At 35.6% G+C, this 12,343-nt stretch overlaps 1 protein-coding gene across 1 annotated transcript; it reads right to left on the bottom strand.

Moving 5' to 3' along the window:
- Positions 1-4,255: 4,255 nt before the first annotated feature.
- On the bottom strand, positions 4,256-10,281 carry LOC110909781. The gene is made up of 6 exons (XM_022154542.2): positions 9,873-10,281; positions 9,628-9,756; positions 5,564-8,121; positions 5,385-5,478; positions 4,539-5,295; positions 4,256-4,424 (listed from the first exon to the last, which is right to left on the bottom strand). The coding sequence occupies exons 3-5, from the start codon at positions 8,110-8,112 to the stop codon at positions 4,561-4,563; spliced, it is 3,378 nt and encodes a 1,125-aa protein (XP_022010234.2). The 5' UTR covers positions 8,113-8,121; positions 9,628-9,756; positions 9,873-10,281; the 3' UTR covers positions 4,256-4,424; positions 4,539-4,560.
- Between the last annotated feature and the right edge of the window lie 2,062 nt (positions 10,282-12,343).

Here is a 12,343-nt window from a genome sequence, read left to right as displayed (position 1 = left end):
TATCCGTCTTTGAGAATGTTAAAAAAATTAGGCCATCGACGAGATAAAGAAACCGGGTCCTAAAAAATCCTAACCTTAGACTGTGGGGTATGGGGCTTGAGTTGGGGCGTGGGTTGGGGGAAAATGCCCAAGCCACCACCCCTTAGGGCTTGGGTCGGGGCGTGGCCCTTGAGGCTTGGGTTTGACGCCGGGCGTGAGGCGGGCTTGAGATCCGATGTGGTTGTGGTACCCGCAGAAAATCCACAGTCATCCTGAGTTAACATCTTGCTATTTTGGATTGCTTATCAAATTTCGGGACAAAATTTCTTTCAAGTTGGGGATGATGTGACAACCCGAGTTTCCAAGATCTTTCCTTGACACGTTACTTGTTACAAACTCTGTCTTTGAAAATTTATTTGAGTATGTGTACTATTTAAATATGTGTATTGTTGAGTATGTGTAATTTATGAGTTGACTAGTTGTTACAAACTTGTTATAAACTATTAGTGTCACACCCCAACCAATGGCGGAAACATCGGGATGAGACGAAGTGTGAAGATTGCTCGAGACATCATAACGCTAATAATTGTGACAGGTATTTAAATAATCCGATTTCATTTCATAACTTCAAATAGTCAACATTACATAAACTCAAATGACAACAAGTTCCAAAAGTAATACATAACAACATAAGCAAAATTTGATACAACATATTAACCTAAACGTCTATATGTGTATCTAGGCATCAACGCTACTTCTTTTTATAGCATCGTCATCATCAACCTGTAACATGTTTAAAAATACAATTCAATGCAAAAGCAAAGGCGAGTATACAAGTTTGATACATACATAGCAAAAGATAAGTTTTAAACAATTCCTCATAGCAAGCATGTGATTCAAGATAAACATCTAAACATGGTATGTGTCTAACATATCAAACCAAGGAAACGCAATATGCTCATGACATAACCAAAGATAAAGAGGCGGGTCGTTAATCCTATAGCGCTACATATGTCACGGTTTGGCTCGTACGAAGTTAATGATAAATTCAACACATAAGATTAATCCAAGTTTAAAGCATCAAGCCATCACGTATACAAGCATGTTATAGGAATGTTCATGTGTTTAAGCAAAATGTTCATGTGTAAGTTTGTTGATAGATAAACATGTTACACCCCAAAAGTGGTAAAAGTAAAAAGGGGAATACGAGTATACTCACATAATTGCTAAGTCTTCCGATTATCCAAGTGTTGACGAGTGTGCGAGTTTAGGAGGACGGAGCACCGAGGTCACCCTATATTAGCAAACGATGGTGCATGAGTAAACGGGATTTTGACGGAGGATTTGAAGTGGGATTTAAGGTATATGTAGTTTATACAAATGTATATTTATATAGTTTAAGTAAAAATTTATATAGTTTATATAGTTTAAGTAAAAATTCTCAACTAAGTCTATCGAGAGTATTGTTGAAATGTTGTCAAAATAACCATACCTTTATATCTATTTTATAAAATTTTATAGAATTTGATAGATTTCGATTTATAAAGCTATCGCGTTTTGGTTTACGGAATTTAACGAAAAACGGGCAGAGTTTCCTCTGTTTTTGGACGATCCCGACAACCAAAGTGTCGATTATTATTTCAAAATTCAACAAACAACAACAATATAAATAAGATTCAGGTCAAATGTTAAAATATCATTAAAATCAAAGGTGTCGGTTCGAGTTTGCTTAGTGAATACTTATAAGTAAAAAAAATAAATAAATAAAACACAAAAGAAATAATAGTAATAATGCCGTAAATGTTATACCGTGTCTCGCGAGTAACCCGCGCGGACCAGTTGACTGGTTTGACCGAATCCGACCCGGTTTGACCGTTTGTCTGTCTTGACCAAGTTCACCGACTCCAAAACGAACCGAGCTTGAACCCGAAACGACTGTACCGAGTGAACCCGAACAATTATAACCCGACTGAACCGAAACAAACCCAAATCAAACCTGAAACTGAAACGAGAGCGGAACCGTCATACGGAACCCGAAACCGAACCGAAGAGTCAAAACTCGTACCTGAACCAAAACTCGAGTTAAGACTAACCTGAACCGAAACTGGACCAGCTGAATCGAAATCTGAATCGAATAAAAGCAAAACAGAACCTGGAACTGAACTGAGGACAAACTGACCGGAGCGCCGCCGCCGTCGCTGTTCTCCCCGGGTCGACGCCGTGCGTCGCCGCCGTCCGCCGTCTCTCTCTCTTTCTGCGTCTCTCTCTCTCTCTCTCTCTCACTCACCGTGCGCCGCCACCACTAACGGTGGCCGGCTGTTCGTTCAGCAGAGATGAGGGCTGTGGAGGAGTGGCTGCGCGAGGTTGGGTTGCTGGAAGGAAGGAGGACGCCGACGTGGGAGGTCGCCGGAGCTCAAGTCCGGTCACCGGATTAGAGAGAGAGAGACCGATGTGCGTGTGTTTGTGGCTGCTAGGGTTTTGGGCAGTCCTATTTATTTAGTTAACCTGATTTAATAGTTTCAGAATTTGCACATTTAGTCCCTGTGTTTTGATTAATTTGGTTAGGTTAAGCTATCTTTAAAAGAGCCAACTTAACAACAGAATTAACTAGGTTAGTTTACTCATTTTAAAAATTTAACGAGGTTAACTAGATTATTATAAAAGTAAACTTTTTAAATTGTAAAATTAAGTAATTTAATTAATTAAACAATGAGAAATTAACCATATTTATAACGAATTAAAATAAAGATAAAAGATTTCCGACGATATAATGGATTATAATTTTCGAAAGAGGCAAGCTTCTAAAAATAGATTTTTTTTAAGTCTCGATTACTAAATTAGGAAAGTTATGGAAACACGGAGCGTTACAGTCTCCCCTCCTTTAGGAAATTTCGTTCCGAAATTTATTTAGAAGGAAGACTTGAAAGGGTTTTGGCAAACAGAAGAGGGTTGTTTAAAATTGAAGCTTTGAAGTTTGAGACGACGGAGAATAATTGAGGTATAAGGGCGAACGATTGATCTAATAAACGATTATGAGTATAAGAATAGCATAAGTAACAGATAGACGAAAGTAGCGTGCTAAGAATGAAGTCTCGTCGTGGATAATCGGATATAATGCGTTTGTGAGTTGTTTAATGTTTGTATTAGGTCTAAATAGGTCTGCAAAACACTGAGTTTCTCATGGCACGTTTTACGAAAGTTTGGTAACGCAGTGAAAACACTTATATATAGGAAGTACCAGCGGTGTATCCACCATGTTTTGACCACATTACCACTACAAGAAAAGTGACCATTAGATACTAAATTATTAGGGACTGATATATCAGTCTCCAATACGTAACATTAGAGACTGATTTATCAGTCACTGATAATATTAGGGACTAATTTTTATGCACCATATATTAGTTACTAGAAATCAGTCTCTAATATCTAAACACCTTATTTGAGACTGAATTTCAGTCGCAAATATGTTTTCATGGTATAGCGTTTTGGAAGGACGATTATTGACTACTAAATTTTTGTCTCAAATATGTTCCCTCTATAATGAAAAATGACACATCTATGTTTGAGACTAATATTCTGTCTCCAATATAGATGGAACATATTAGGGACTGAATATAAGTTATTAATATTTTCAAGACAACCATAATTAGGGACTGCTATTCAGTTTTGAATACCTTTTTATGTAGAAAATGATTGGTGACTAATTTTCAGTGTCCAAATATGTTAAAACTTTTTGAAAACTTATTAGGAACTGATTTTCAGTCTCCAAAGTTTTATACAGACATAAGAAACAGTGACTGATAATTAGTCTCTAATAATCGATACAAATCATTGTATTTTAAAGAAGAAATTACGGGCTCAAAATTAGTCCTCATATTTATTGCAACATACGATATTGTGGACTAGTATTTATTTAAGAAAAGATTTTTTTTTTTATAAACAAGCCCAACACGAGCTTCACTTATCAGGCTCCAGCATAGTTAAGTTTGGGCTCGGCTCGGCTTGTTTACACCCTGGTGAATTCGATCAACTGTTATAAAAGAACTAAAGACTGGAAATCAGTCTCTAAAGTACTTGTAAAAACCATATTGGACACTATTATTTAGTGCACAAAGCTTATTTGTAGACATAAGTTCAAGGATAACCAAAACACTATTTAAAAAAAAACATATGCATTATACGTTTAACATAATACATGATATTTCCAAAATTAGTCTAAATGAACATAAAATAAGTGCAAAGTTCAAGATAATACATAATAAAAATTATTAGCATCTAAATCAACCAATTGTAGCACATTAACAACCTTCACATGTCCAAGTAGCACAAGCCTCTAAAACACATCATTGAGCCCAATCCAAACCAAAATCGAGTGTTGTTCAACTTTGCCAAACTTTATTAAATACTACGTGTGATTCCTTCCTTGATAATTAAACTTTTACCTGCAAACATGATATTTATACTAAATGATTAGATAACGTAAAACAATTATACTATTACATATATATTAGTAAGAGACAAGTACTTAGTGAAATTTAAATAATCAAAACTCTTACAAAATTTATAGAATGAACATTATCAATCATCATTGTCTGACTCGTCATTTTCAATTTCATTATTGGGCTTATCAGCATCTGACTCATCCAAATTTGTCTCTGAACCAAAATCTTCCATGCTATGATCAGAATCATCTATTTCATCAGTAATAAAACCATCTATAGTGTCATCAGAATGATGTTGAACATCAATAGTTTCAACAATTTCATCTTCAACATCTTCACGATGAAGGTTGACATCTACTAGCATATCTTCTTCATTCTGATTTTCTGGAATATCCCACAAGTGCCTATGGGTAATTCTTTCAATGATTTTCCATTGTGAATTTGGTTTAAGTATATCATTTATATAAAACACTTGTTTTGCCTGGTTTGCTAAAATGAAAGGATCATCCTTATAAGCATGTCGGGACGTGTTTATGCTTATGAAATGAGGTTCAAATATCACGTGCTTTCTTCGTCGATCAGTATCAAACCATGTGCATTTGAATAAAATAATATGATAACCTCTTATGAATGACAATTCAATGACTTCATCAAGGTATCCATAGTAATCGTCCTCGATATCATTATGAACGCCCGGTACCGTAACTCCACAATTTTGTGTTTGTCTGCAGTCATCGCTTGACTTAACTAAAAATTTTACTCCGTTCACTATGTATCCCCTTTGTGACGAAACTCGACTATCAGGAAGGCAAGACAGTGCATATAACTCCTCATTAATTTGAGATGGATTTAGCACATACATCTCTCGAACCTGTTGTCAATTTTCAACATAGTAATCATGTTATTAGACTGCAGTACAATATCACAAAGTAAAGTAAGTAAAATAGAGTGGATTGTTACTCGTTTTGCAAACCAATCCGGGAATGTAGACTGTTGCATCTCAGAAAAATCTGATGATTCCGGATGTTGATTTTGTAAAATTTGTAAGTGTTCCCTGCCACGTGTAGATAAACTATAAATTTACTAACATGTGACACTTAATACTAATATACAACCAAATATTAAAAAAAAAAACTTACTCTAAGTACGGTTGAACCTCTTGACAATTGTTGAAGATAAACCATATTGCTTTCTTCATTAGATTAGTAGGAAGCATATGAACTTCTTTCTTCCCAATACCTCGACCATTCAATCTAAAAATATCTAACGCAAAGCTTCGAGCATCACTAGAGGTTTTGTCAACATTTCTATCACGTTTATCCAACTTTGATTCAACACCTCGTAAATAGTGTGAACAAAATGTTATAGCTTCCTCAACAACATAACCTTCTGCTATCGAGCCTTCGGGTTTTGCTTTGTTTCCAACATATTTCTTTAAATGGCCAAGGTATCTTTCGATCGGATACATCCACCTTGATTGCACAGGTCCTCCCAAAATTGCCTCTTGAGGAAGATGCACACACAAGTGCATCATAACTGTAAAAAATGACAGGGGAAATATTTGTTCAAGCTTGCACAAAATCTTGACTATATCTTTTTGTAACGCTTCCAACTCTGTGACATGTAATGTGACTTCAGTAAGTTTCTTGAAAAATTGAGACAGCTCCACTATCGCATCGCGAATTTGTTTTGTCATAAAGGGACGAATTGCAATAGGAATGATGCGTTGTATCAAGACGTGACAATCATGTGATTTAAGCCCATATACCTTACCTTCCTCAACACTTACATTTTTAGCTAAATTTCCAGCATACCCATCTGGAAAACGCACTGAGCTAAGTAAATTGCAAAATTGTTTTCTCTCATCTCGAGTTAAAACGTACGAAGCATGTGGTTTAACCCAATGATCATTCTTCCTCACCAAGTGAAGCTCTTTACGTATGTTCATATCTTCCAAATCTAGTCGAGCTTTGTCAGTGTCTTTCGTCTTTCCTTCTATGTTTAACAAGGTTCCTAACACGTTCTCACACACATTTTTCTCAACATGCATCACGTCAATGTTGTGACGAATCAACAACTTAGGCCAATATGAGAGTTCGAAGAAGATGCTTCTCTTTGACCAATTTAAATCGTGTGGGTTCCGTTTTCTTTTTTTACCTCCATGAGCCTTATGTTTTCCATGTTGATGTATAGTGAGATGTTCTAACTGACGTAAGCAATCATCTCCATTGACAGGTTTAGGTGCAAGCCTAGTCTCTTTCTGTCCATTGAAATCTCGTGCTTTCCTCCAAGAGTGATCAAGTGGGAGAAATCTCCTATGGCCTACAAATGCTATTTTATCTCGTATATATATACTACTTGCATCTTCATTGCATATTGGGCATGCCTTGTATCCACTCGTGCTCCATCCGGATAGGTAACCATACGTAGGAAAATCATTAATTGTCCACAGAAGTGCAGCACGCATGTTGAATGTCTGTTTTGATTCGCAATCATATGTTTCAACACCCGTATCCCACAGAAGTTTCAACTCATCTATAAGCGGACGTAAAAATACATCAATATCCTTTCCTGGTGAATCTTTTCCAGGAATCAACAATGCTAACATAAATGAAGCATCGACCATAGACTTCCAAGGAGGCATATTGTATGGTATGAGCACAACAGGCCACATACTATAGGAGAGACTCTTTGCACCGAAAGGATTAAAACCATCACTTGCAAGCCCTAGGCGAACATTTCTAGGATCATTTGCAAAATCGGGAAACGTTGTATCAAAGTGTTCCCATGCCTTTCCGTCAGCCGGATGCCTAAGAACTCCCTCTTCTTTGGTTCTGTATTGATCGTGCCATAACATTTCCTTAGCAGTGTGTCTCGATGCATATAAACGCTTAAGTCTACTTGTGATGGGAAAGTAACGCAAGACTTTTACCGGCTTCTTTCTCCCTTTACTGTTTTCTTCATAACGACTAGTGCTACACACTGGGCAAGTTTGTAAATTTGCATTTTCTTTCCAAAATAATACACAATCATGTTTACACGCATGGATAGATTCGTATCCAAGTCCGAGAGTACGTAAATACTTTTTCGCTTCATAATGGTTCTTCGGCAAGTTTGCGTCCTTGAAAGCCCGACTAAATAAATTCAGAATCATATCCATTGACACATTTGTCATTTTACATGTTACCTTGACATTCATCAACTCCAATAAAAAGCCTAGTACAGAAAACTCATCACACCCTGGGTATAAAGGCTTCATCATATCGACAAATAACTTCTCCACATTTGGGTTATTACGCTGATCAGCACCGTCCCTAAAGTTTTCGGCTTCGGTATTGCCACCCGTAGGAAAAGCATCATCAAGTAACTCACCAACACCGTCGTTTGATTCGTTATCACTTTCTTCAAACTCACTGTTTGTTTCTTCTGTGTCTGTTTCATAACCTGGCAGATGTTCACCATGATATATCCATACATTGTATGTTGGTTCAAAACCATATTGTATGATATGATCAGCAACAACATCGGGAACATGTCTTCTTGCATTCACACAATTTCTACATGGACAATGTATCTGACCTTCAGTATCAGCATATCTTTCAGCCCATTTTGCAAAAGCTATGGCTCCTCTTATGAACTTTGGATCTACTTTATTAGTGATTTTAGTCCAGCTCTTATCCAAATTCATTGTGAAGTCCTGGTTAACAACAAACATGCATAAACTAAGTAGGCTAATAATGAGAGAAAATAAATTATTTAAAATAACTAAAATTTATGTTGGTATTGAAGGAATAATGAAGGGCCGCTGGCTAATAGTAAAACATGTCCTGCAGAGTTGACCTCCCCCATCACTTTGTTCACTATTTTTTAATTGTCTTAATCTTGTATGTTTGGGTTCATTTGACCCGTTACAAATAAGCTTTAGTAGTTAGACCTAATATAATGTTTTTGGGTTCTTTAATTTGACCTGTTACAATTGTTTTTTGGTCATCAGAACCAAATAAAGTTTGACATGTTACTGGGGTGTGTTACCCAGTAAGTGTGTTTGTGTTCTTTCGACCCGTCACAAGCATAATTGCAAATTAAAAGAAATAAAAGTGCAAGGGCAATCTGTGAATTTGCTTTTATTTGGTAATAAACTGCAGATTCTTTGTAACCTGGGACTTGAACGACAGTGCATAATTTTGAAGACCGCTGTTTCAAACTAAGACATTATTTAAGTTCGCTGTTTGGATCCAATACCGTATTTAAGTCCGCTGTTTCAAAGTAAGAAGTATAAAAGTTCGCTGTTTCAAAATAAGAAGTATAAAAGACCTACGCGCGTTACGGACAACTTCGACTAATAATAAAAATATTATATATTTACGACTTCTTACGTTTCGACGCTCGTTACGGACCTGGGTCAAAACGGGTTCGGGTCGAAACGGGTCAATTACCAAAAAAGTTGTTTTGGTTCGGGTCGAAACGGGTTTGGGTTGAAACGGGTCCGGGTTAGAATGGGTTTCGGGTCGGGTCGGGTCGGGTTGGTTAAAATTTGCTTTCATTAAAAAAAGAGAATTGTACATCAAGGGGTTATTTTACTAACTTTCAGGATTACAGTGAAATGTCGATGGCTTATAGACCGTCTCATGCTGATGCAACTTATGACTTTAAATATGGTACAAGATCAGTAGAGGTACATCCAGTTTTTAACAAATACATATGAAGATGTGTTATGCCAATGGACACTTGAATGTTCACACTTAAAACATGTTGATGGATCGTAGGGTGGTGGTCGATCATCAGCTAGAGAGACAATTGGGAGAGTTGTTGCTGGTGCTGTTGCGAATAAAATTCTCAAGGCATATTCAGGAACTGAGGTACGTTGAGTTTTGTTTGTCTATTTACACATTACACATGCAGATACCATATCTTAAATTTTAACCTATAACCAATATATTGCTTGTAAACAACAAACTTCTGGTATGTATAGGTTGGAAACAGCTATCTTCTACAAGGTATAACATCCAAACAACAGACTTCTAAAGCTATTAACTTCAAACAGCGGACTGCGCACTACCTAAGAACGCTTATTATTTTGCAGCCCACCTAGTTTCACTCTTTTGGGGTTCAACTCCCCTATTTATGCAAAAACTCCCTCTAACTAGAATGACTTATTAAATAAATTGAAAACTACATGGCATACTAAAAAAAAGTAAATTACCTTTTGTAGTGCTTAAAGTCAAACAAGTTTGTTGACCAACTGCTGTTGACTTCCCACCTGAAGAATCTACTCCTCCTTATCACTCAATCACCTTGCAAGAGACCTTTGATCGTGATGAATTTCAGCTTCCTGACATGTTAATTAAAATCCTAAATTTTAAATATATAAAAAACACAAATTGTATTTATATAAGAAAATATGTGTATATATAATCTAGAATTCCATTTAATTTATTCAAAACTTACTAGTACAACAGTGGCGTCAAGCTCTAAAACTCGAACACAATCCGTGCGGTGGCGTGAGGCAATGAGGTTCACAGTGACGAAACAGAGGGGTTCAAGTGTTCAACATCAGAAAGCGATGTCGAAGTGATAGCGATTTGATTTCTAATTTGATCGAGTAATGCCTTTGCAAATCGTTGGTCGATTTGTCGAAGTGATAGTAATCTGATTTCTAATTTGAGAGGGTGATACGAAAGAATGACGATTTAGATAAAAAAAAAAAAGAAAACAATTCTAACCAAAGGGTGCCAGTTTGATCGAGTAATGCCTTTTCAAATCGTTGGTCGATTTGTCGAAGTGATAGCAATTTGATTTCTAATTTGAGATGGTGATGCGGAAGAATGACATTTAGATTAAAAAAAAGCAATTCTAACCAAAGGGTGATACGGAAGAAGATGACACAATCTTCACATATATCAAGTTATAATAATATTGTCTTCAAACATTAATATAATATATTAATTAAGTCATAATAAGATAACACAATCTTTACATATATCAATTTATAATAAAAAAAACTAAGTTATAATAAAATCAAATTATATAGTCTGTTATTTTATTATTAAGGTTATTATTATTATATTATAGATTTTATTTATTTAATTTATTATTAAATATTACACAAATAATGGGTTTTACGCCCCGCTTACTGTATGGCATATAATGTATATATGTGTGGGCCATCGGGTGGCAAAAATGAAAGTGCACTAATTTTAACGTTATTTTACTAATTTCTTGAAAATAACGTTAAAAGTTGAGGACGGTTAATCATCCATCATGTGGTGGCGTTGATAGCTGAAAGATAAAAGGGTACATGCACTAATCGGTCTTTCTCCCGATTGCTACATCTTACTTCCTCAGATCCAACCTTTGCTTTGCTTTTGGTGGGATTAACTGAGTATGATGATGATGATAAATAATGGGTTTTTTTAGGCTCGCGGGCTGATGCTTGATAAGTGAAGCTCGGCTCGGGCTTATTTACTAAACAAGCTTATTTTTAGGCTCGAACTCAAGCTCATTAACAGTAGCTCAGTTCGTTTACCCTCTAGTCACGAGTGATTGGATTTGACTAAGTTTGACTTTGATTAATGAAGTCTAACTTTGGTTGACCAATATAAGTCGTAATGAGTTACAATGACTCATGTAACAACTGATGGTCAATGAGGATTAGTTTTAGTCAATGAGGATTAGTTTTAGTCAATGAGGACCAGTTATAGTCGATGTTGTCTATTAGCAGCAATATCGCTTGATGATGGTTAAACAAAAGAACTAAAGGTTGCTGGCAGTTAACCTTGATAAAGTGATACGTTATGAATCATTTAGATATATATGACTTAGTTTAACTCGTATTATATATGTAAGCATCTCCCTGTTAAAAGCTTTTGAATTAGATTTTTTTGTCAAATATTTATTTGGGTCTCAAAAAGTTTTAAATTTATTCTTCTACCTTCTATTATGTTAGGATAATATTTGTAAACATAAAGAGGCGGCCATGGCTAGATTGAATACCGAAGGAACCATCGTTACTACTGCTATGGAACACGACGTGGAGAGAAAAGCCATCAAAAGTGTATGTGGCAGGGCTAAAACAATACAATCAGCATGGGAGGTAGGTGTTGGTCCTGTGTTAAGGAAAAAAGATAACTGGATGAAATCGGCAGTGGAATCTTCTCAACGAGATTCAACTGAGAACGAAGATTTGAGAAATGAGGTTACTGAACTCAAGGAGGAATTGAAACAGAGTAACGAAAAATACGAAAGAGTGACAGAGTTCTTGAGCCGAAAATATCCAGATTTCGAGAGCACAATATCTACAAATGATGCTGGTGAAGATGATGGTTTGAATGGACTACACAACGAAAGTGACAACACTATCTAGGCAGTTAGTTAAGACGTTTATTACTTTTTTTTTCTCTAATACTCTTCTAAATTTCAGAATTGTTGAAGTGGTGTTATTTTGATTTTCATTGGCTACTGTTATGACATTAATGCTTGAGTTTATTGTGAATTTAAGAAAGCTAGAATTATTTTGACGAATAATATTAATGTTGTGTTAATGAGAATGGTTTAATATATAAAACTATAAATTCTATCGGGGACTACTTTTTAGTCCTAGAATATAGTTGTTAGGAATTGTAAATACATGTTAGGGACTCAACTAAAATTGTATTTGCAACTATTTTTCAGTATGTAAAAATCCATATTTAAAGTGACACATAGTATTAGAGACTAAAAGATAGTCACTAAAAAAGATATTTGGGACTAACTTAAGCGACTAATTTTCAGACCCTAAATAAACATATTGGAGACTAAAAATATTTGTTATCTTAAACTGATTATCAGTCCCTAAAAGTACATATTAAGTATTAAAATAACATAGTATGTGAGACTAATTTTTAGTACTTAATAGAAGCATATTAAGGACCAAAATCATG

The sequence above is a fragment of the Helianthus annuus genome, chromosome 15 (assembly GCF_002127325.2).
Source record: "Helianthus annuus cultivar XRQ/B chromosome 15, HanXRQr2.0-SUNRISE, whole genome shotgun sequence".
NCBI lineage: Eukaryota > Viridiplantae > Streptophyta > Magnoliopsida > Asterales > Asteraceae > Helianthus > Helianthus annuus.
This window is presented reverse-complemented; position numbering and strand designations above follow the sequence as displayed.